Raw genomic sequence first — 26771 nt, 5'->3', positions numbered from 1 at the left:
TTGATAGGTCCGCCATTTTGTCTGCGCTACAGAAGTTCCCAAGTGAGGGAAAAGTGAGCGCTCATACTGCTCTATAAAATCTTTCTTCACAGACTCCCTTGCGTCTTGAAGGTGAGAAATCATCATGGATAAAACTAATTCTTGTTGCCAAGCCATGAAGGAGATTAAGAAAGAAAGGAGATCGATGGAAGTAAGATTACTGTGAACGACAAGTAAAAGTTACGACTTATATAAAGGAAGGAGCTAGCGTAACTTAGAAGCCAACGGTAACTTGCCACTGAAGTTTTACCGTCTTTCCATGATTTGGGTTTGGCACATTTTTCTATAGAAGGCATTCAAAACTTTGAGATGAGGAGATAAAAGAAGTTCGTAAGCTAAATCACCTACTTTCTTTGGTCCACAATATCTGGGAGATAACTTCTTCCCAAGAGATAAAGAACTTCTTTTGGGCCGTACTCGAATGAAGACCAAAACCTTGATATCCAAAACATCGATTCTCACTTCTGAACTCATTGTTCTGAATCTTAAAACAGGTGGGACTCTTGAGAAGTATTCAGGAAAAAGGTTCTTCCTTTTTTTAAACAGAATCTCTCTTTTATTTTAGAGAGAGAATAATTATAAGATCAGAAAGGGAGATTCTTTCTCCTGTATACCTCTAAGGCTGGGGGAGAATCTTACATTCTACCCCACTTGAAAAGTGCGAGATGTCCTCATCTCGCAAGGTAGAGGACAACTCTTTTTCTTAAGATCCAATTTATTCTGGGGTTCCTTATATTCTGGTCAACCCAACAGAATACGGGGATAATTATCCCTTATATAGAACTCATCATTAAATAAATTCATTTCAGATCATATCATTCATATCTTTAACACGATAATGGTCCATCAGATCGAAATTTTTTCTTTCTGAACATTCCTCCACGGGAATTTCAGTCAAGCAAGTTTTCAATTTGTCATCCCTTAACTTGATATACCGAGTCAAGTGTTAACAGTAGTACTTTGACAGCACAATCCACTAATCTCATAGTGATTTGTTGAAATCATTATCATCATTTATCATTACAGGGACTCGTCCCATTCATCCTCATTGCGGTTTTGCTCAAGTTATTATATTTCAACTAAATTTCAAAAATCATCATTTTTCAATCAGAATCCCAATCAATTCATCAGTTCCCAAACAGAATTAAAAATCATATCAACCACATTCAAATTCATCATCTGGATAGCATTAACGCTTATAATTTCAAGTCTTAGATTTACTCGTATATACTGTCAGTAAAGAGCTGCAGTTATACTCTCAGTATATACGGATAGTCACGGCCCTTGGAATTATAAGGTAAATACCATCATGTCTAGGCCTCAAGCAAGTCAAGGATTCTATATAATTGCGGTACTTCCATCTGAAGACCCAATTACCAAATTACGAATTTCAATTTGAATATCAAATTGTATGAATTATATCACACAATTACAACCTTTTTGTGTTTCTTGATAAATTTCTGACCTATTTGTCTTCTCAATTGATCTTTATTAACCAAATGCTCTGATACCAACTGTGAGATCCCCCTGTTCCCACCGAGCAACGGATTCGGGTACTAGCAGCGGAAGTAGCACTTCTCGCACGGGACAGGGGTCCCACATTCGGGGCCTCTTCCACGGATATCCGGACAAGAGACTAATCCGTCGGTTTTTCCAAAACCGAACCCGGAAAAAACTTCCCTTACCCGGAAAGCACGGGCGATTCCACCAGGATAATTTTTTTTACTCTAACGTAGTCAAGATCATTACTGATCACGCTGATCCAACCGCACCTATAAAGATACTCGGTCGGATCAAGGAAGAAACTTGCACTTGGATCATTGGGATCAACGCTTTTTTCCCCATCAAGAGGCACAGCCGTTGATTCCTATCCATAGAACAATTACTATCCGGGACTTACTTCATCTATCCTAATAATAGAAATTGAGTCTCGGTTTACGGATCCATCAGTCCAGCCTAACCCCATCCGATCCCATGGGTTAGCCAACCGCCCAACCACTGTAGTGATGGGATCCAATTTGGAATTTGGTTAGGTTTTGTCCCGGGTACCAAGGAAAAGAGTTCCAAGGCCCCCTAGCCGGAAGTTCATGCAACATAAAATTAGGCACACCACTTACACACCCAATATGAAATTGCCTTTTTCTTATCATCAGCTAACTTTAAAACAATCCTTTAATGAAACCATAGTACCACTGATCACAGTCTTCCAATTTATCCGGTTGATCCTCAAATTTCCCATCATTCCTTCATCAGAGTATCTATGGCATCATTGGCAACTAGAACGCTCACCACCTGTCCACTCAGAGGCCGTTTCCATAGTTCCTAGCCCATAATACTCGGCAATATAATCACTTATCAAAATGGACTCTCGTTGAAGATCAGCAAGATCAACCAACAGATCCATATAAAAGAGCCATGGACTCATCCGTTGAGGACCAGCAAGGTCAGTCAACCAGATCCATGCCCGGTTTCACAAAACAACTCTTACTCCTTGTTCCAATATCTTCCTCGACGCACGCGTGGGTATCCTAGGCGACCCAGAGCCCGAGCACCATATGGTCAGCACCCTCTAGGATCCTTCGCAGGTGACCTAGCGCTTCACTCATAGGCCGCTTCCTTGGTCCCTCATCCACCGTACCGGAAGCTCACCATTTTAATCGAACCGAGGCTGGTCAAGACCTCGGTCGACCTTGCTACGCGAGACGTCCTCCATTGACTCTCCGTCAGCAGTTGCAACTTTATCAGTTAGGTCTCCACGACCTTAATCACAAGACGGTCAAAATGCTTCCCCAACATTCTTGACATAAAACAGCCATTTACAAACAGCATTTACAAACAGTTTACAAATACAGTTTCTATATTAACTCTCATTTTTCCACATTATCCCTCATTAATCCACATTACTTATTCCACATTCCATGTATATGTGTACTCATCCAATCACCTCCTTTTCCATCTCTTCACTTCAGATTCCTTCACATCACATATCATATATTCACATCCATATCCACATCCATACATCCACATCCACATCCACATTCACATCCATACATCCACATCTACATGCTTATCTCCATTTTCACATCCTCATTTATACATCCACATCCCATATCCACATTCATACATACACATCCATATCCACATCCACATCCACATCCACATTCACATCTATGCATCCACATCTACATGCTTACCTCCATTTTCACATCCTCATTTATACATCCACATCCCATATCCACATTCATACATACATATCCATACATCCACATACATACATACATACATCCACATCCACATTCCACATTCACATCTATACATCCACATCTACATTCACATTCACATACATACATCCACATCCACATTCCACATTCACATCTATACATCCACATCTACATTCACATTCACATACATCCACATCCACATTCCCATACATCCACATCTATACATCCACATTCCACATTCACATCTACATTCACATTCAAATACATCCACATCTACATTCACATTCACATACATCCACATCCCCATTCCCATTCACATCTATACATCCACATCTACATCCACATACATACATACATCCACATCCACATTCCACATTCACATCTATACATCCACATCTACATCCACATTCACATACATCCACATCCACATTTCCATTCACATCTATACATCTACATCTACATCCACATTTACATCTATGCATATACATCTTCATGCATATATCCATTTTCATGTTCATACATCCATACTCCCATCTCCATATCCACACATCCACATACATACATCCATTTTCACATTCCCATTTATATAACCCCATATACCTTCATATCTAATCTTTTACATCACATCCATTCTCGCCCTATCACAACCCATATACATCTTATCCTATCACATACACTTCTTACCTCATCCCCCCATACACAAGATTATTCACAGCCAGAGTTGCATTTGGGAATGTGCATTAGAATGAATGCTATATGCATTATGTATTGGGCACATTGCATCAGTGTAAAAATGGGATCAGACACTGCCCTTGTCCAGAATAAGACAAGAGGTAAGACCTCCCGCATAAATTTGGGTTTGCATTGCATAATGACACAAGATAAACAGCAAAAGCCCAAAAGAACTATCAACAAAACATTTAAACATGTTGCTCACATGGAGCAAGAAGACATGACAGACAAGTTCATGGCCCCAGCCAATAAAAGAAGAAGAACATCTCCTTCCTAGAGGAAGATCCACACCAAGAAGATCTAGAGGAAGCATTGAAGGAAGACATGGACATGAGAAGAGAAGTTGCCCCAAGAAGACTGAAAGAAGAGGAAGACACAGACGCGTGGAGAGAAGCTACCCACGACAAGAAGACTGAAGACAAGAGAAGATGTGAGGCTCCAAAGAGTGAGGAGCCATGTGAAAATCTCAGAGAGAGAGAGAGAGAGAGAGAGAGAGAGAGAGAGAGAGACAGAGAGACCCCACAACCCAATGTAACCTACCCCAACAAAGTAAAACCACCTCTGAGCCATCGATGATGTAGGCCACATGGTAGATAGATGTATGTATGAGCACTTTAGTCAAGGTCGCGGGCAACTATAGTAAGCCTTGGACACATAGAGAGAGAGAGTGTGTCAAGGACTATGAGTTTAGGGACTCGAGGCACTGGTCGCAGGCTATCAAGTAAGAGAGAAACTTGATATAGGGTCAAGGTGTGCTAAGTTAACTTGAGGGGAGGTGTAGACACTAGTCGCAGACTATCAAGTAAGGGGAGGCAAACTTGGTATAGGGTCTAGGTGTTCTAGGAGTATTCACTTGAGGGGAGGTGTTGAAAATACAAGTGAATAGGGTGTGTACGGGAACAAGCCCTTGGTTAGAGGCTGTAAGAGAATGTGTAAATGTGAAAGAACCTGTGAAAAGGTGAGAAGAATCTACTAGGAGAGAATAAAGGGTAGCATGAGAAGATTTAGGAAGTGTGGAGATATTCTGGGAAAAGTGAAGAGGTGGAGAGAATCATGGAAAAGAGGTGGAGTGAATCATGGAGAAATCAGTGGGATTTGATGCTTGGATGTGAACTCTATAAATTGAGGCATTGCCCTAATGAGAATTTGCTGGTTTTTTATTATCCATGCCTACATTAATCTATTTGTTAATTACCCACTAATTATGTCTTAATTATTTGCTAATCACTTTGTTAATGATGTTGATTCTAGTGTTTGATCCACCATAGCTCATCACAATGCTCTAATTTCAATAGGACCTACTCAAATGGGTTCAAACTCAACCCACTAATTAATTATTTGCTAATCACTTTGTTAATGATGTTGATTCTAGTGTTTGATCCACCATAGCTCATCACAATGCTCTAATTTCAATAGGACCTACTCAAATGGGTTCAAACTCAAGTCACAACATCATTTGCCATGACTGATCTTGGACTACTCCACTATTTTCTTGGTTTAGAAGTGTGGCAATTTGCTTCTGGCATCTTTCTTTGTCAAAAGAAGTATACTTTAAGGTTGCTTGAGAAATATGGCATGCATGATTGTGCATCACTCACTTGTCCCATGGATCCTAATTCAAAATTATCCAAAGATGATGATTCCCTTGAGGTTGATTCTACAGAGTATCGCCAACTTATTGGTTCGCTACTTTATTTGGTTAACACTCGGCCAGATCTCTCCTATGCTATGAGTATTCTCAGCCAATTCTCTTCACAGCCTCATCGATCTCAATACTAGGCGTTCCATGTCAGGCTATTGTTTTATGCTTGGTAAAGGACTTGTTTCTTGGAAATGTCAAAAGCAGCGAATTACTTCTTCTTCATTGACAGAAGTAGAGTACAAGTCATATCTTGATGCCACTTCTGAAGCACTTTGGCTTCAGCAAATTCTGAATCACCTTGGATGTTCATCTACTCCGACACTCATCTACGTAGATTCACAGAGTGTTATTGCTTTAGCCAAAAATCCAGTTATTCGAGGACGATCCAAACACATTGTGACTGGTCCGCTTACAGCAGGATATGTTTGATGATGTGACTAGTCCGCTACAACAGGATATGAGTCACTTGGAAGTGACAGTTTGGACAGTGAGTTGGGAATACCTTCAGTTATGATGCCCGGTGTAAGGCATAGCAGGTATGTGCCGCCTCTCATGAGAGGCAAGCTCAAGAACCGCAGTTAAGAAGGTCTGAAAGAGTTAAAAAACCAGTTGACAAGTTGACATATAGTGGATATTCATTATGCTTACATGACTAGAGTAACAGGTTTCAAAGAACCTACTACGAAGTTTGATGATGCAGTTGTTTTGCAGATAAGAATTGGTGTGCTGCCATGGATGAAGAATTTCGCCTGAAGGCAAAGTACCCATTGGCTGCAAATGGGTCTACAAAGTAAAATGCAAGCTAGATGGTTCACTAGAACGGTATAAAGCTAGGCTGGTTGCAAAGGGATATGCACAGCAGTACGGCTTGGATTATGAAGAGACTTTCAATCCAGTTGCCAAGATGGCAACAGTGAGAATGGTCATTGTATTGGCAGCATCTAAGGGCTGGAAATTATGGCAGATGGATGTTAAAAATGCTTTTTTGAATGGTGAATTGCTTGAAGAAGTGTATATGGAGTAGCCTGAAGGCTATGTTCATACTGATTTTCTGACATATGTGTGTAAGCTAAAAAAAGCTTTATATGGGCTGAAACAGGCACCGAGAGCATGGAATGCTCAGATAAGCAGTTATTTACAACAGCATGGATTTCAGATAGCTCATGCAGATCACAGTCTATTCACGAAGAAGACAGATCATGGTTATGTTTTTCTGGTGGTTTATGTAGATGATCTTATCATCACTGGAGATGATGATCAAGGGATTGCTGAAATTAAATCATTGCTAAAGGCTGAATTTAAAGTTAAAGATCTTGGAGAGCTGAAGTATTTTCTTGGGATTGAAGTTATACCTACACCGCAAGGTATATGGCTGTTGCAAAAACAGTATGCTCATGATATGTTGCACAAGTATGGCATGACGGAGTGTAAAGCTATGGAGACACCCTTGGATCAAAATGTCAAGCTGGCAATTGATGTTGGGACTGAAATAGAGAATGTAACTATGTATAGATAGATGGTGGGCAGCTTGATCTACCTTACTATGACTCGTCCTGACTTGAGTTATGCAGTGGGGCCTATTAGTCAATTCATACAGAAGCCTCTTAAGCCACATCTAGATACAGTCAGGAGGATTATGCGGTACGTGAAGAGTACTGCGGATTATGGGCTGTTTTATGAGTATGGGAAATCCCTTAACTTGACAGGTTACACTGATGCTGATTGGGCTGGTTGTGCCTATGACAGGAGGTCAACCCAGTGGTTATGCATTTAGTTTGGGTAGTAGTATAATCAGCTGGAGTAGTAAGAAAGAGCCTACCATTGCTTTGTCTAGCACAGAAGCAGAATACAGGGGTGCAGCATTAGCGGCATGTGAAGCAGTTTGGTTGATGAAACTGCTGAATGACTTGGGGATACAATTGGATAGCAAAGTCATATTACATTGTGATAATTGGATAGCAAAGTCATATTGCATTGTGATAATCTCAGCAGTGTGATGTTAGCTAGCAATCTCGTCTATCATGCTAGATCCAAAAGGTACATACCCTTTTCATCAGAGAAATGGTACTTGCAGGGTAGATTGACTTGTTGCATGTGAAGACCGAAGACCAGGTAGCAGATATCTTTACTAAATCACTTGGTAAAGAGAAGTTTATCTACTTTAGACAGCTACTTGGAGTTCAGCAGTTAGTTGAGGGGGAGTGTTGAGACTTCAAGCTCAACTGCTCATATGTATGTGTGTGTGTCTGACATTACCTACAGTTGTGTCCAGTTGTACTCATGTGTGGGACATTAAATAAGTCAGTGTTGACCTAACCACAGTTAGTCATGGTTAGTGGTAACCTAGCTGTACTATCTCATTCATGGTAGTAGAGATTGAATAATGAAGATGAATGAGATGAGCTGACTGCTCACTCTTTAGCTCCACTCTGTCTCTCTTATCTTTCAACAATGACAAGTGTCAAGATGAAGTGTAGAGTGAGAGGTAGATCTAAGCCCCAAGGTGGTGGTGTGTGGAATTCATGGAGACCCAAGGGACGGGGTCACCTCTGGTGTCTAGAGAAGTCAGAGGTACTTTGCTCACATAGATAAGTCACCTTGTAATGATTTCTTTTATTAGGTGGTGACGAGTGTGGATGAGGACTCCATTAACTTTGTGGAGTAAATCCACATCTAGTGGGAAATTTCTTCTTTCGTGATGACCATTATCTCGAGATAAATCGTTCAATGGTCTCCGAAATCATAGTATTACTCATCATAATCCTCCAAAATATTGAGTTTACAAAATATATCATCCGGACTCTCCATTGAAGAACCAACGACATCCAATATCAAAATTCAGTTCACAAAAGTCATTCTTTTCACTTCATCTGTATCTTCCTCGACGTACACATGGGTGTCCTAGTAACCGCGAGCCTATGCAGCATCACCTGGTCAGAACCCTCTAGGATCCTACTTAGGTATCCTAGCACTTCACTCAGGGACCGTTTCGTGTCGGTCCTCGCCCATCGTACCGGAAGCACACCATTTTAACCATAGCGAGGCTGGTCTCACAGGCTTTGCCTGCCGAGCGACGTCCCTTGATGACTCCCGCCAACTATTGCAACACGAGTCTCTTCTTAGTCAAACACATACCAAATGCTTCCTCTAGCATTCTGGTGTAAAACAATCCTTTAAAAGAAAACAGAGATTCTATGCAAGTAGAATTCCCGGTTTGAGATTGGTTCCACAAAAAACCCTTTTTACTTAATCCATATACTATGGATCCTTTGCAAGCTATGTGTGTGAAGCTAGAAAACAGAAGGTTGATTTACACATTCATATTCCTGAAGAGTATGGCAGCTCTAAAAAAACGAGTCATTGATCTCTCATCAAGGTAATCTACCCATCATTTGACTGAATTTACAACTAGATTCTTCGTGATTTCGGTTAAGGAAAATCTATGCTAATTCAACGGTAGTCTATTCTTTGTGTCAAGAATTGGAATTGGTCACGAGGCTTTTGCTTGATTCAGATTTAAAAAATGGGCAAGTAGTTTATTGGCCGCTCCTCTCACAGTCGTGGTCTAACCAAAATTATTCGGTTTACTTCTAACTTTGATTCCTAAAAGGATTTTCTTCAGATAAAAACCTACTTAACTTCTAACCGTAAGGAAAATTCAAACTTTATGAATTTCATTCCTTCCTAACCATAATAGATTAAGAAATGGTTCTATATGTGAATATCGAGTTTTTATAAAAATACTCTTCTTCCATTAATCTAATTTTGGGTAAATATCAATTTGGTGATTTATCCACATAAAATATCTAAGAATATTCTTTCTACCAATTTAATTATCTACCCTAAATTTATAGGTTGAATTATGGTGAAAATTCCTCTTTTGTTACGAAAATTTAATTTAAACCTTTCTCTACTTAAAATACCATAATAATTAAATACAAATATCCATTTTTTTTAATATGCTTAAAATTCATCTTTTTGCATTTAAATGATTGAATTCCAAATGTCATGGGAATTCCTCTTTTATCATTTAAAAATTCTTATACATAAAATAAATTTATCTAAGATTTCTCTTTTTTAAATTAAATAAAAATATCCATTATTTTAAATATGCCAAAAATTCCTCTTTTACCATTTAATTACTTAGATCTCAATTATAATGGGAATTCCTCTTTTTGTATAAAAATAAATTCACAAAAAATTCCTCTTTTGCATAAATACTAAAAATTTATTTCCCATGAATATGATGAAAATCATTCTTTTTACATAGGATGTCCAAACCTAGAATATGGTAGAAAGTCCTCTTTTAGCATTATGCATAAAATAAGATATGTATTATTTTCTGAAAATTTTGCCATAGCTTCGCTGCTAGTATTGATAATTTTTAAATTTTCTTAAAACAATAAAACATTGTAATGCAAATATGATAGAAGATCTATTCTTAAGCTTAAATCTAAACTATGAATTTAAATCATAATTTTATCATAATCATAAACTTAATTATGATTATTCTACTAGATTAAGCTATTTCCATTATTCCTCTTTTCCCAAATTGATAGGATTATCTCTTTCCAATTTAGAATCAATTAAAGTAGTTTTTAACTACTTATAAATAATCTAAAAGAATTAACCATTATTTTGTTAACATAAAAGCATAAAAATACCATTGTCTTATTCTATAGCTTAGCAAGCTTAGAGTTTGGTTTTGAAATAAGAATTTATCAATGAGAAGTATTCTTTTGCTAAAGAATTAGCCATAGGAATGACTATTCTTTTTGAGAGAGAGATATACATAAGAAAGCATTCTAATTAAGCATAAATATTAATTTTTTCTTGATTACACATTAAAATTCTTAGGGAAAGCTTGATTTGAATTTAAAACAACCAATTAGAAAACTTCTCAAGCTTGAGAGGGGTTGAGAAGAGAAGTCATTTGAGAATATTAACAAAAAAACCATAAAATTCATTTTAACCTCAAGGATTAGCTTGCTTATTTTTCTAGAAGTAAAGCCCCCAACCAATCAATTGGTTTAGCAAGTGGAGAAGAGAGCTCCAAGAGTTGTTGAAGAGTGAGAGAGAATCTCCAAGCTCCCCAAAGTAGAGAAATTTTAAGGGATAATAGATAATATGATTATTTTAATGTAATACTAGCATAATATAGCTCGCAAATGAGAATACAAAAGAACGAGGGTCTATTTATAGATGAGGGAGGCCACTAACTGAGTCCAACTGGGTTCAGCTTCAATTTGACTGAATTTGGACAAGATTTGGACCAGTTTGGCTCCCCCTTTTGATCGAGTTTGATCCTTACCAAGGTGTCAAAAATTTATCATTTCTCCAAAATATCTCATTTTTTAAAGTAATATCTCTTAATTTTTAACTAATAAACCTTGTACTCATCAGTCAACTCTTCATCTTATGTGAGCATTTACTCATTTTTGGGTATTTTATTTTATTCTTTGGATTTATCTCATCCTAACACTTGGATTAATCCTATTGGCCCATTGGAATTTTAATTAGACCATAATCCAAAAATTTCTGAAAATCTAGATCCTTAGGCTAAGGTCCCTTATATTATTTTTAATTGATTCCTAATGCACATTGGAGAATTTATTTTGAACTTATGTTTCAGGGAAATATATTTTAGATATTAGGAGAATTTTTATATCAAAAAATATCTTAATATTGAATTACCTCTCTCTAGAATTTTTCTTCTCTCTAGGCAAAAACAAGGAAAAACACGATTTTCTTGTATTCTGAAATAGGGAATGATTACAGGGGATTGAAGTAAAAGATTATTCATTAATCAGGGTGAGGAGGAATCTTACATCCTCTCCCACTTGATAAACGCGAGATGTCCTCATCTCGCAAAGTGGGGGTAACGTTTTACCATCTCTTCTTCTTTCTCCCAGGTGGCGTCTTCTCTAGAGGGAAGAACTTCCACTTGACTAAAAACTCTTTGAGGACTCTGCTCTTGATCACCTTCTCCTGAACGTCAAGGATTTCTTCAAGTTGGAGTACCATTTGGCCTTAAGTCGAAAAAATTAATTGTTCATCATCAAGCACATGACTCAGGTTGGGTATATATTTCTTAGGCAAACTGACATGGAATACATTATGTACCTTGAGATGGGGCGGCACAAGAAGTTTATAAGCTAGATCACCTACTTTCTTTATAACAGGATATGGTTCACAGTATCTGGGAGAGAGCTTCTTGTACTTCCCTAAAGATAAGAAACTTCTTTTTGGTCCTACTCGAATGAAGACCATATCTGATGCTTCAAACTCTCTCTCTGATCTCTTTTTATCTGCATACTGTTTTTGCCTATCTTGGGCTACCTTAATATCTTTACGGATTGATTGCATTTGCTGGTCCATGTCATCAAGCATTTGTCTGGAGATCTCGACTCTGATCAATGGGTCAGACCAAGTCAATGGTGTAAGGCAATCTTGTCCATATACAGAGCTTTGAAAGGGCTCACCCAATGCTTCGATGATAAGAAGCATTGTAAGCAAATTCGACCAGATGCAAATGGCTTAACCACTTCTTGGGTTCCCTGCCATAGCATGACCGAAGAATATCTTCTATTACCTGATTCACTCTTTCAGTTTGGCCATCTGTTTCAGGGTGATAGGATGTACTGAGATCCAAGAAAGTTCCTACCGCTTTAAAGAATGCAGTCCAGAATTTTGATGTGAACTTGGGATCTTTGTAACTTACTATCCTCCTGGGGGTAAGCCATGCAATCTGAAGATCTCTTTAAGGAAAACTCTGGCAACATCCACTGCAGTGTAGGTTTCTTTCATTCGAATCAGATGGGAAACTTTGGTTAGTCTGTCAACTACCACAAAAATGGAGTTGTAACCTGATTGCACTAAAGGTAATCCAGTGACAAAGTCCATACTGATACATTCCCACTTCATCTGTGGAATGTCTAGAGGCTGCAATTTCCCTAGCATCTTGACTCTTTCTGCCTTGACTCTCTGACACATTAAGCATTGCCGCACATGATCAAGTACATCCTTTTTGATGAGTCCTGGCCAGAAGAAGCTTTTCTTCACAAACGTAGGTTTTTATAAACCTTGGATGTCCAGCTATCCGGTTATCATGGGCTTCTCTCAAGATCCTTCCCTTTATTCCCTCATCATTGGGAATGCATAGCCGATTATTATAATACATGCATCTGGTGTAAATGTATGTAGTGGAAGGCTTATTCACTTGGTTGCCTTTCACAAGGGAGCAACTTTGGGAGAGTCGTTAACCAGGCCTCCTTCTCGATTAAGCATGTCTGTACAAGTATGGGAGCAGTCTCTGCATGATCCTTTAGCATGTTAAAATCCCCAATGAGAATGGCTTCCTCTCCTTCGAGGAGGCAACAAAGATAGTCCCACAGGGCATCCCTTTCAGTAGAGTCATTGGTGGGTGCATAGACAAGTCAAATGGTGAAGCGAGCAAAGGATTTGCTCACCTTAAGAGCAAGGGTCTTTGGATTGCTACTCACATGTCCAACCAAGCTTTTGCAAGATGGCCATCCTGCTCGTGCTGCTTCTAGGAGCATTAATGTAGAAAGAAGTCCCACTCCTCTCAAGATTGAGGGGGCCTTTGGCTCTTGCCTCTTTCTTGAGGGAAGCCTTACCTTGACTCAAGGGAGGGACGTTAGGGTCTTGGATGTAGAAGGGTGTGGGAGTTAGAGAATTTTTCCTTTTGCCCCCCCATGAGGCAAAATTCTGAGATGGGTCCAAATCACGCTAATGGGAGGCCTTTGCTCTAGCGTGCCACGGGGAATTGATGTAATAGAGGAGCCAACTTGTCCAGAGGGGATATTAGATCTGCTACGTGATGCATCCTCTATGGGCGAATCTGAAGACTTTGCCTTGGTACTAGAAGAGTGCCCTTTTTGGTGTGTGCAATCTTTGGCGAAGTGGCCTGTTTGCTTGCATTTGTAGGAGGAGTCCGAGAATGTGCCAAACTTGACACCATGTCAAACTCAATCTTTGTAGGAGGAGTCCAGGAATGTACCAAACTTGACAGCCATGTGCCAAACTTTGCCTTGGTACTAGAGGAGTGCCCTTGTTGGTGCGGGCAATCTTTGGCAAAGTGGCCTATTTGCTTACATTTGTAGGAGTTGTCCTAGAATGTGACTTGATAGCCATGCAAACTCAATTCCTTCTAATGTAGAGGAGCGAGCTCATCAGTAACATCATTCCTTCTATCCCAGAGTATGCACCGTCATCTACAAGGACCACACCCTTCATTAAGTTTCAGAGACAGTTGCATAAAGAACTTTTCCCAACACACCAACCACCGTGGTGGTGGGCAACTCCAGCCATAGATAGTATGGCGGGTTTGGGAAATCGACCCACATCAATCTGGAGTACATGCTCGCGTTTAAACATCGGGCGCCAGGGGTTGATATGTACCAGGTTGCTATTGTAACTAGGCACTAGAGCGCAGGGAGTTTCCCTCTGTGCAAAGGTTTCAACCAACACTGAAAAAAGCCCTTCCCAGCAAGGTGTTATTTGACTAGAGAGACTTTGCCTTGAAACGTAGCAGAAAACCATCTTTTGAAATCATCTTCAATTGGGATATGTCTTGTGAAAATAGGTATGCTCTACAGTTTGTTGCAAACTTGAACTCCAAGCAGACCCGCGGAGGGAAACACGTGCTTTAAGAACTTTCTTGCCACTAGAGTAGGAGTGGCCTTGAGATCTGCAACCATTGACTCATGGAGGTTGTGCATGGTGTTAGCATCCACAAGGCCAAAAGACAGAGTGTCAGCATACGAAAGCGACCCACACATAGGTTTCTCTCTTTTAAAAAGATAGGGTGCTAGCCAAGGAATTAGAGCATTCTCTGGTGTTTTGCTCCATGATGCAGGCGTATCCTTACCTACCAAATCTTCATCATGTGCTCGCGCAGGCTAGGTGTCCAGATGCATGCTCCAAAAGTTATGCCAGATGGGGTAGCTTTATGCTTACTGTACGAGGAGAAGCGAATCATCTCGGGTGGCATGCAATGGGGGAGAGGTGGCCACGTACCTACAGATGTCTGGTTGAGGCGATCGCCTCCTGAACTACCTCGGGAACTAGAGAGACTGTGAGTTCGCAGATGGTGGTACATTTTATCTCCTCATACCCATCATTCGCGCACACACAAAAAAAGGGGCACAATTTTGATGTTATACTTGGAGAAGCTCCTTAAGTTTTAGTATGTATGGGATAAGGGATTGCCACCATCATTCTTTTTCAAATGCCTGTATAGTGTATAGCCACAGTGTATAGCCACCACAGTTATGCTTAGCCATGATTCCAATTAAAATTAGCATTATGTCATTTATTGTAATAGAATATGGAAAGTGCGTTGGACCTCCAGCTGTTGGAGAAGGAAATAGAAGGCAATATGGGAGATTGAAATACCTACTAAATCTTAGGTTTTTTTGTGGAGAGTATGTATGAGAGCTCTGCCTTTTGGCTCTAAATTCGTACAGAGGAATTTTACTAGTAGATGCTGCCCTAGATGTAAGACTGCTTTTTGTAATTGGGCAACATGCATTTTGGGACTGCCCTGCCATTAGGGGTGCCTAGTCCAAGATTGGGAAATGGATCCATAATAACTTAGGGGTACAAGGACAATGGGGGGACTTGTTTAATTGGGAGATGGGCAACAAATGGTGGACATGTTGATTTGATTTTTAATATTTTTAGATTTTTCTGTTTGTGGGAGATCTAGAATTCTAGAAACTGTATTGTTTTTCAGAAAGCTTGTGACACAGGAATTGATGTGAGTGGGTTGATGCATAAGTGTATATGTATGTGCTGGTCTATATGCTTGGTTAACAACTTGAATGGGGTAGAGCTGGTTTTAGTTGATTCAGCCTCTGCAATTATCTATCACTTGACCCCTTTCCTTTGGGTGTGACCTCCGGACATACTGGGCTTTGCCTAATGGTGTCGTGTTCTTGTTTTCAGGGTCTTGCAGAGCTGCAGATATGGACCTAAAACTAAGAGATGGTACAAGAATGTATAGCAAGCAAGCTACACTTTTGTTGCTTTTATGGAGAACCTCGTTGGCACCAGACCAACAGTCAAAATCTGGTTCAAGAAGGGCGATGAGTTGGAGAAACAGGCGCCTAGGGGTCAGCTATCACTTGATCCCTTTCCTTTGGGTGTGACCTCCAAACATACTGGGCTTTGCCTAATGGTGTGGTGTTCTTTTTTTCAGGGTCCTGCAAAGTTGAAGTTCGAAGCCAAACCAGTCAGATATGGACCTAAAACTAAGAGATGGTACAAGAAGGTAAAGCAAGCAAGCTACACTTTTGTTGCTTTTATGTAGAGAACCCAGCTGGCACTAGACCAACAGTGATGAGTTGGAGAAATAGGCGTCTAGGGGTTGTACCACTGAAGGTATGGTGGAAGCCTGCATTCTGCTTGGTTATCGGATTTCTTGGGAAGAATCATCCTTTGTATTTGAGGATGATAGATGAATCCTTTGTATTTGAGGATGATAGATGGGAGCGTTAGCAGGATGTAAAGTTTTTTTTTTCAGTAATATATATATATATATAGATTGGTCAAAAAAAAAAAACCATCTCTTTTGGTCGGTAACCTCTGCATGCATATATAATGCGTACGGAGTAATAATTTATGCCTACCTGTATATAATACAGAGTTCATATTTGCTTTTTTTCTCCTCCCCCCTCCTCTCCTCTCCTCTCCTTTCCTTTCCTTTACTGTCCTGTCTGAGAACCGCTCGATCTCAGTTTCTCGCGATCCTTTTTGCATTCCCTTCTCTTGCTCGGAGGTCTGTGGAGCCCTAGTCGCATGGCGGATCGAGCTTGTGTGCAACGCTTGCAGAAGGAATTCCGATCTCTGTGCAAGGTAGGTTTTTCCTTGCCCTCTATCTTCTTCCTTTGTCTGCCTGGGTAGGGTTTCTCTTGCATTGCTCTCTTGGAAGAGGTTTTATAGCATCCCTTCGAAATTAGGGCTTCATATGTAGCCGGTGAGATTTGGGTTTCACGGCAGGCTAGCGATATTAGGGTTAGGGCTTCTCGACAGGTTGGTGACGTTAGGGGTTTTCAGCAGGTTTAGACATTTAGGGTTTCACAGCAGGTAGGCAGGCAGACGGCATTAGGGTTATCATGACATCATGGTGTCACAGCCGATAAGGGTTTTATTGCAGGCTGCTTAGATTAGGGTTTCACAGATTTTAACGTCAACGAATCCCCCCCTCGCCCCCTCCCCCCATTTCAAGGACTATAGTTTTTGGGGTGATTTGGGAGCTTTTCAATGTATGACAGCTATGTTGCTTTGTCTTTCTTTCTTCAAGTTCTCCCTTTTGATTAAAGCTCAAAGAAATGATGCCTTTATGGGTGATGCTTCTCATCATGCATCTGGCATGGGTTTATGCGAACAGTGACAGCATGTCGTGCATGTGTTTGAAATCATGGCATGCGCTTATTTGACATCATGTCGTGGATTTACGACGTACTTCATTGGCATTTTATGGTTGGCGTTCATGATTTGTATTACATGTGATTTGTTTTTCAGGACCCTGTACCTCACGTAGTTGCGCGACCATCCCCTAGTGACATCTTAGAGTGGCGTCAGTATCTCCTTTGGGCCTCTCAAATCATGCAAATTGTTTCCAACGTCGATGTGTAAACTCATTGCACAAAGTTGTCGTCAGCATTGTAATGTTTTAAAAACACATGCTACCCATGGCAAGGCTAACAGGGTTTGTCATGGACCTTGCAGATTATGTTTTGGAAGGAAGCGAGGGAACTCCTTTTGCAGGCATTGGCTCGATTTTATTCTTTTTGTGTCAAAAAACTCTTTGACGGGTCTTTTTGATAAAAGCAGTGCATGTTTGGCCTCATATTCATTTCTAATTAATGTGTACAGGCGGAGTTTACCATGGGAAAGTCAAGTTTCCAGCAGAGTATCCCTTCAAGCCTCCAGGCATAAGGTGATTGTTTGTTTATAAGAAATATATGATACACAGTTTAGAATTTAGATGCACTGTTTATATCTTGCATTGCTCGTTGAGTGGCCGTTTTCAGGCATGGTCATTGATGCATTAGGCAAGTGTTTACAGGCACAGTTGTAGATGCATATCCTTCAGGGCCCATGGGTGTTTACAGGTGCAGTCATAGATGTACATTGGTCATTGTCAGATGGGTGATGGCTGAATGGTGGGGTGCTTAGCTTAGTGTCCCTTGTTTTGCCTTACATGTTAGGATACAATTTGTTCAACAATGTCGTCTATCTACTTGATGCCCCTCTGCAATATTTTTTTTGGACTCAACTTGTTTTCACCTTTTTGGTTTCCAGTATGATTACTCCCAATGGGCGGTTCGCCACTCAGAAAAGAATCTGCATGTCTATGAGTGACTGTAATGTCTTTAACTCAGCATCCTCCCTTCATATTATTCATCTAAAGCTCCACTTATAATGTACTAGTGCTTGGTAGACTTTAAGGCGAGAAGTACTGAGAGATTTTTGGTATTCGACTTTACAGTTCACCCAGAGACTTGGAATCCGATGTGGTCAGTTTCAAGGTATTTTCATATTATGATGGTTTATGTTTGGGTTTTTTTTTTTTTTTTGGGGGGGGGGTGTTAAATTGATGAGTACATGCACATGGCTGGTGCTTGCACTTGTAGTAACCATTGTGGCTATTGTGGTTACTCATCCCTTTTCTTTCTTGGTGCTGCAGCATTCTTACAGGGCTGCTGTCATTTATGGTAAGCATCACTGCTCACACTGATGTCTGTTTCCTCTCTTGCACAAGACGTTTGTCATACTTGCCCTGTGGGCGTGTGAATGTGCGGGTGCATGTCTGTGAGGAGTAAGGGCGGCTTTATGGTGGTCTCGTAGTGTGACCTTATTTTTGTGTTTTCACAGATGGATAACAGCCCTACAACAGGCAGTGTCTCGACTACACCCGAAGAAAAACGTCGATTAGCTCAAGCTTCACTTGCTTTTAACTGTAAAAGGTATGCATATTTGTGGATTGTCAATGATAGGATACTTAATGATACTTATTATTGGGCTTTGTTTCCACATTTTGCAGTCCAATTTTTCGGAAAATGTTTCCGGAGTATGTGGAGAAGTATACAGCAGATTTAAAGGCTGTCAAGGTTAACATTGAGCAGGGACAGAAGGCAGAGGCTCCAAGGGTATCTACTGCTATGGCACTGGTTGAGGCTGCACCGGCAGGAGCAGGAAGCTCAGTGCCAGAGGGAAAGGAGAGACTACTGATGGCAGGCAGACGAAAGATACCAACAAAAAAGTTCCCTATGTGGCTCACTGCAATTCTGTTTGCTGTCTTTGCTAGCATCATGGCTTTACCACTTCTAACATTGGATTTTGCACAATTGTGATTGTGTATATGGTTTCCTCTTGGTGCAAGGGGTTGTAATTGTGTTTGGCAATTGTAAAGGTTTACAGAGATGCTGTTTTTTGAACAAGGTTGGATATCTGCTGTGAGACCTCCTCTTAACGTTTCTTATTGGAATGGCAAGTGGACTTTGAAGGCTTCTTATGCCTGTGAATGGGTTTTTTATGCACTGGTGTGATTCTGGTGCTTTCTTAGTTGTAGGTTGCATACTATTTGGTTATGTTAAATGGGGTTTGGTCAGTTTTCATGCATGCTTTTGGCAACATTTTGAGTCTACTCTGCACCGGGCATACATGCATCTGGTGCTACTTAATGTGCGGCTGCATGCATTCACATTCAATTAGTTTTGGTGTAGTAGGAAGATCTGGGAGTTCAGCAACTACTCCAATGTTATGTATGGCATAATTCAGTCTAAGAATAAGACAATACATCTATTAGCATATGCTTGATTGATCTATGTGCCAAAAAAACAGCGATTCATGTAAAACTCTTTTATTTGCACCGACCAAATGTAGGGGGCATTGAAATACCTTTTTGCTTTGAGAAAACTAATATAGAAGAACTCAAAAAGCAGTTCATGTCTGTTTTTGTGCTGTGTGCTAAAGTAGGGAAGAAGCTAGAAGGGTGTGGTGTCTGCACCAGGCTTTGAGCCCTTTCTTGTGGTATCAAACAGGTTCATCGATGGGCAGGTTAGGACGCCAAAGAAATCACTCTGGAATTTCATAGAAATCAAGGCGTGCTATATGTAGGTCATTGTTATGTGCATACGGTATTGGTCTTGCTTTGTAATGTAATGCAGGTGTAGATAACCTACTTTCCTTTGAGGTACAACTGAAGTAATGCAGGTGTAGATAAACATATTTTTCTTTTTGAGCAAAAACTTTGCAGGAAAAGATGTTTAAACATTCAATTTTCAATTGAGAGAGAGAGAGAGAGAGAATTCAGTCGCTTGTGGAAGGTGGCTAGAATTACAGGTTGGCATGGTTCTTATTTATGCTGTGTGAACTTGTCATAGGGCTATATAGTCTATGTAGTTGGGTTTATGGCTCAGTTATTGAAGAGTTTCGATGAGATGACTCTAAGGGAGGAAGGCCTTGCTCTGTAATGTAATGCAGCAGTAGACAACCTTCTTTGTGAGGTACAACTAAATTAATGGTGTAAATTACCTTACTCTTCTTTTTGATGTACAGCAGCAAAAACTTTGCAGGAAAAGATGTTTAAACATTACAATTTCAATTTTCAATTGAGAGAGAGAGAGAGAGAGAGAGAGAGAGAGAGAGAGAGAGAGGAGCTTGTAGGTGGTGCCCATAATGTGGACATCTTGAGTTTAATTTATGCCATTAAGTTTGTATATGGTGTAAATTTGATCTCCAACTTTGTTCAATCTTTTATAAAAGTGGTTGCTTTCACAAGACATCATAGGAGGTTTCCCAACACGAGGGACAATTATATGCACGAAGCATTGCAATAGGATCACGTGGTTAGTCAAATTACCCTTGTCATTCACTGCATGGTCTCTTTCATTTAGATTGGCATGATATGTTATGACTCGTGGTAGGGCATAATGTGCCTAGATGGTTCTTATTCTTGCCGTGGGACTCAGGGCTATATAGGCTATATAGTTGCTCATTTATTGAAGAGTTTCAATGAATGGAATTATGGGAGAGGCCTTCCAAGGAATTGAGCTTCTATTAGTCTACTGGCTAGTCGTACTAGTGATGGTTATGGATTGGGGGTTCGTGGTATGGGAAACACATGCCTTGAGGGTGTGGGTTGGCAAGGGTTGCCTTGACCCCTAGCTCGGGGTGGCTTACCATTGCGTGTGGTTTGGAGCTTTATGGTTGGGTAGTGAGTGCTAGCCGAACCTCTTGACTTTGTTTGTGTGATTGTGTGATGATCGTATGTGCATGATTGTAGTGGCTTGTATGTGTTTCTTTGGCTTACAATTGCGAGTATCGAGCTTGAGTGGGTACACATGTAAGTGGATTCTTACTATGGGTTGTCATTTGGTATCAATGCGCATGTTTTTATTTATGTGAATATAATGCTTTGATTTCATGCATGATATTAAAATTGGTAGAGAGGAATGAGTTAAAAAGGTTTGTAATCTTTTTGCATGAAATAGGAATTAAAATGTTCATTTGATGGCTTTCGTAAAGGTTTTGTGAATTGAGTAAATAATTGGTTATGAACCATAGTGTTTAATAAGGTGAAAAAAACTTATATGGTTTTAGCACAACTTTCTAGGTAACCACAAAATTGTTTGAATGGAGAAAACTAGAAACAAGTGGTTGATAGGGCTTGGTTACTTTGTAAATTGATAATTCAAAGATAGAGTTGTGTGGGTTTGAATTATGTGCATTCATGGTTGGTTGTATGCATTGGACAAGGACAAGATTGCAAAGTAAAGCTTTGAGGAGGAATTCGCAAGGAAGAAATGCGAATTTCACATGCGAGATGATGAAGCCATAGAGATGCAACTCAATAAGTATATTCTTATCGGTGGATGTGCTGAGTCTACATACAAAAGTGTAAATGGGAGAGAAAATAAAACATTTGCATTGTTTACCTTTCTGTGCATAAGAAAGTGTGGACCCTTGATTCCTTAGTGTTTTAGGCCTTAAAATGTTGACAAATGTCCTCTATGTGTTGTCACATGTGTGTTAACACTAGTTCTGTAATTGGACACTTAAGTGTCCTGGAGACTAAAGTGTCCTGAAAAGTTAGCATTTTTCTTGAATTTTTGTGGGCAATCTATTAAGAATTTTGAAATGCTTAACATCCACAGATGTTCCTCAAGACCCAAAAAATCCTTGAGATTTTTTGAATTGCACTTTTCTTAGCTTTTGCAAGGCAATATTTTAATTTTCTTGGACACATGCTGATAAAATGCATGATTTTTGCTGTTTTCAAAATAGTAGTAATTTGGACATAACTTTTAGAACGGACATAGTTTGATCATGAAACTTGGCTTGATGGAAAGCCCATGATGTAAACTAAATCCTGGAATCATCAAACGATAATTATTGGATAAGTTTTTGACTCGCTAATATTGAAATGACGTTTTTTATACAGGTGGAGCATGAATTTTTCTCCTTCCATATGCAAGCTAATAATGTAAAACTTGAGGTGCACCCATGTTATATAGGGTAAATACTACTTTGTTTTGAATTTTCCAAAACTTTAGAGCCACTTTTTGGGCCTCTTCTCATACATGGCCTTTTGCGCAACCTGTTTTTAATACATAAAATGTCTAATTATGAGCCTAATTTTGATTTTCATCAAAGGGGAAAGCTGTGTAAGTGCATTATTTGTTGTAACTATAGGTGTAGACTACTTGTGCAAGCATAGTTATGATTAGTTTTTGATAAAAGATGATCAAATTTTACATTTTTATTTTTTACTATTTTTTTAGAACTAGGCGATAAGAACCTACTTAAGTGGAGGCTAAGTTAGTGTCATACACATCAAATTATGGCTTATTTATCTCATCTCAAGCATGAAAACCAATAATCAACATTATCATTGATAGGGCTACATTATTTTTTAGTGGCGTGATTGAGTTTTGATAAGACACGTTACTTTTGCTGATTTTATGTAACTTTTTTGGAAAAAATTTCCAGGAAAGGAAAATGATTTTTTTGGTGAACTTCTACCTCCTTGGACTGATGTATGCTATCAAAATATCTTGGGAAAAATGCTATTGATATCATTGGATTTTTTTGAGAGAATGATGCTTGTATCTTTGGAAAAATCCTGAAAAATGTTCATTTTCAAGACATATGCTACTTTGTTGCTTATGTACTTCCAAATAAAAAGGCATTTTATATGTTTAGCATTTTTTACATAAGCATAGGGTTATGTTCTACATGCCCAATGAAGCATTTTGGTTTTTAAAGCCTACATTAGGAGTTTGATTTTTTTTCGCAACCCCCAAAAAAGGACACTCAAGTGTCTTGTTTTAGTACCAAACTAGTGTTAAGACACATGCTTTGCTTTGTACTCAATAAAGTAAACGTGTATAAGCCCATAATTAGTCTCTTTCATTTTTTAACGCTTGTACAAAGGAGGGTGTACAAAGGAGGGATAGTATTGAATATTGAACACCCTTACTTTACACATATGTAACTTATTTAAATAAAGGAAAAATTCCTAAATTTTTCTTTTGACTTACAATAGGAAAATAATTGACAAAAAAAGCGTGCATAACTACTACATTTCCCTTTCGATCACATCATAAAACCCTATCAAATCCAAATCTTGGTGTAAAGCCATATAACCTATACATATATTTATGTGCAAATAATCATCATGGTTGCATATATTAACAAAAAACCATCAAATCAAAGGATTTCTTGGTTTCTTTTTTCACTTGAAAAAAGAAGGGCTAATTTACAATGTGCTCTCATAGGCCGCTTCCTTAGTCCCTCATCCACCGTATCGGAAGCTCACCATTGAGGCTGGTCAAGACCTCGGCCGACCTTTCTACGCGAGATGTCCTGCGTTGACTCTCCGTCAGCTGTTGCAAATTTAGTAAATAGGTCTTCACGACCTCATTCACAAGACAGTCAAAATGCTTCCCCAGCATTATTGACATAAAACAGTATTAAAAAAAAACAGGTCATAAATACAGTTTCTATAACAAACTCTCGTCTTTCCACATTGTTCCACATCAATCCACATTGCTTAATCCACATCCAATTCATATGTATTCCCATTCTCATCAAATCACATCATTTTTCATCTCATCACATCTTTCCTAATTTATCCTCGTCACATCTCATCCACTCGCATCTACCCATATTCACATCTCATCACACCTTATCTATTCACATCACATCTCATTCATTCACATCTATCCTGTTTCACATCATATCACATACATCACATATCATCCATTCACATCCCATATCATTCATTTACATCCCGATTCACATGACATCACATCTCATTCATTCATGTCCCGTTTCACATCACATTACATCTCATCCATTCATTCACATCTATCTCATTCACATGTCATCACATCTCATTCATTCACATCCCGATTCACATCACATTACATCTCATCCATTCATTCACATCTATCTGATTCACATCACATCTCATCACATCTATTCACATCACATCTCATCACATCTATTCACATCACATCCCATCCATCCATTCATTCACATCTATTTGATTCACATGACATCTCATCACATCTATTTACATCACATCACATCCATCCATTCACATCTATTTACATCACATGACATCTCATCACATCTATTCACATCACATCACATCCATCCATTCATTCACATCTATCTGATTCACATGTCATCACATCTCATTCATTCACATCTTGATTCACATTACATCACGTCTCATTCATTCACATCTCGATTCACATTACATTACATCTCATCCATTCATTTACATCTATCTGATTCACATCACATCTCATCACATCTATTCACATCATATCTCATCACATCTATTCACATCACATCCCATCCATCCATTCATTCACATCTATCTGATTCACATGATATCTCATCACATCTATTCACATCACATCTCATCACATCTATTCACATCACATCCCATCCATCCATTCATTCACATCTATCTGATTCACATGACATCTCATCACATCTATTCACAGCACATCCCATCCATCCATTCATATATATCTAACTGATTCACATGACATCTCATCACATCTATTCACATCACATCTCATCACATCTATTCACATCACATCCCATCCATCCATTTATACACATCTATCTGATTCACATGACATCTCATCACATCTATTCACATCACATCTCGTCACATCTATTCACATCACATCCCATCCATCCATTCATTCACATCTATCTGATTCACATGACATCTCATCACATCTATTCACATCACATCCCATCCATCCATTCATTCACATCTATCTGATTCACATGTCATCACATCTCATTCATTCACATCCTGATTCACATCACATTATATCTCATCCATTCATTTACATCTATGTGATTCACATCTCATCTCATCACATCTATTCACATCACATCCCATCCATCCATTCATTCACATCTATCTTATTCACATGATATCTCATGACATCTATTCACATCACATCTCATCACATCTATTCACATCACATCCCATCCATCCATTCGTTCATATCTATTTGATTCACATGTCATCACATCTCATTCATTCACATCCCGATTCACATCACATTACATCTCATCCATTCATTTACATCTATTTGATTCACATTACATCTCATCACATCTATTCACATCCTATCCCATCCATTCATTCACATCTATCTGAATATTTCGATCTCGATAGATTTCTTGAATTTTCTTTTTACAATCCGTGGTGTGAATATAAAACGATGGAAATTTCTCTCTTAGAGTATTCAATCATTTATTTATCAAATATTTATAGAATTTAGACATAGAATTTAAGAGAATTCTAATTGTGATATAAAAATTCTTTATGCATCTATTTATGCATAAAAATCAACTTCAATGGGAATAACACTTAAAAAAAATCCCTTTTATGCATCCATTTATGCATAAAATCAAATTTAATAGGAATAACACTTTTAAAATAAAAAGAATTTCTTTATGCATAAAAATTAAATTTAATAATAATAACACTTTTGTAAAATAAAAAAAATTCCATTATGCATCTTTCTATGCATAGAAATCAAATTTAATAAGAATAACACTTTTATAATAAAAAAAACTCCGTTATGTATCTTTCTATGCATAAAAATCAAATTTAATAAGAATAACACTTTTGTAATAAAAAATTCAATTATGCATCTTTCTATGCATAGAAATCAAATTTAATAAGAATAACACTTTTATAATAAAAAAATTCCTTTATGCATCTTTCTATACATAAAAATCAAATTTAATAAGAATAACCCTTTTGTAATAAAAAAATTCCTTTATGCATCTTTCTATGCATAGAAATTAAATTTAGCAAGAATAACACTTTTATCATAAAAAAATTTCTTTATGCGTCTTTCTATGCATAAAAATCAAACTTAATAAGAATAACACTTTTGTAATAAAAAAAATTCCATTATGCATCTTTATTTGCATAGAAATCAAATTTAATAAGAATAACACTTTTATAATAAATTTTTTTCTTTATGCGTCTTTCTATGCATAAAAATCAAATTTAATAAGAATAACACTTTTGTAATAAAACAAATTCCTTTATTCATCTTTCTATATAGAAATCAAATTTAATAGGAATAACACTTTTATATTAAAAAAAATTTCTTTATGCATCTTTCCATTCATAAAAATCAAATTTAATAAGAATAACACTTTTGTAATAATAAAACAATTCCATTATGCATCTTTCTATGCATAGAAATCAAATTTAATAATTAATATCAGTGATATCCATGCATATTCATGAAATAGCTCTCTTTTGGCTTGAGGGATTGAGGGTTCTACTATTGTTTGAAGCAATAGTGTGGCCACCAATTCACGTTGGAGAGTTTTAGGCAAAAATAATTGAATTATTAAAAAATTTAATGTAGATGGCTCATGAGTGACAAGAGTAGAGTAACAATGCATAAACACCATTAAACTTTTACAAAGGGGGAGGCTTCTATTTATAGGAGAAAGTGAGCATCTAACCAAGCCAACTGATTCTAGAATTTCCAGATCAGTTTGGTTAATTTTTGACCATTTTTGGGTCAGTTCAGCTTACT

The 26771-nt window shown here is 38.4% G+C and overlaps 1 protein-coding gene across 1 annotated transcript; it reads left to right on the top strand.

The window, feature by feature from the left end:
• The first annotated feature begins 16317 nt into the window (after window positions 1–16317).
• Window positions 16318–19171, top strand: LOC147630435 (ubiquitin-conjugating enzyme E2 34-like). The gene is made up of 9 exons (XM_086810297.1): window positions 16318–16512; window positions 17182–17236; window positions 17389–17427; window positions 17536–17599; window positions 17965–18026; window positions 18152–18191; window positions 18350–18377; window positions 18538–18629; window positions 18707–19171. Exons 1-9 carry the CDS (start codon window positions 16456–16458, stop codon window positions 19014–19016), a joined length of 747 nt encoding a protein of 248 aa, XP_086666423.1. The 5' UTR covers window positions 16318–16455; the 3' UTR covers window positions 19017–19171.
• Window positions 19172–26771: the final 7600 nt, after the last annotated feature.

The sequence above is a fragment of the Cibotium barometz genome, chromosome 16, assembly GCF_041138505.1.
Source record: "Cibotium barometz isolate CiBa-2024 chromosome 16, ASM4113850v1, whole genome shotgun sequence".
NCBI classification, from domain to species: Eukaryota; Viridiplantae; Streptophyta; class Polypodiopsida; order Cyatheales; family Cibotiaceae; genus Cibotium; species Cibotium barometz.
This window is presented reverse-complemented; position numbering and strand designations above follow the sequence as displayed.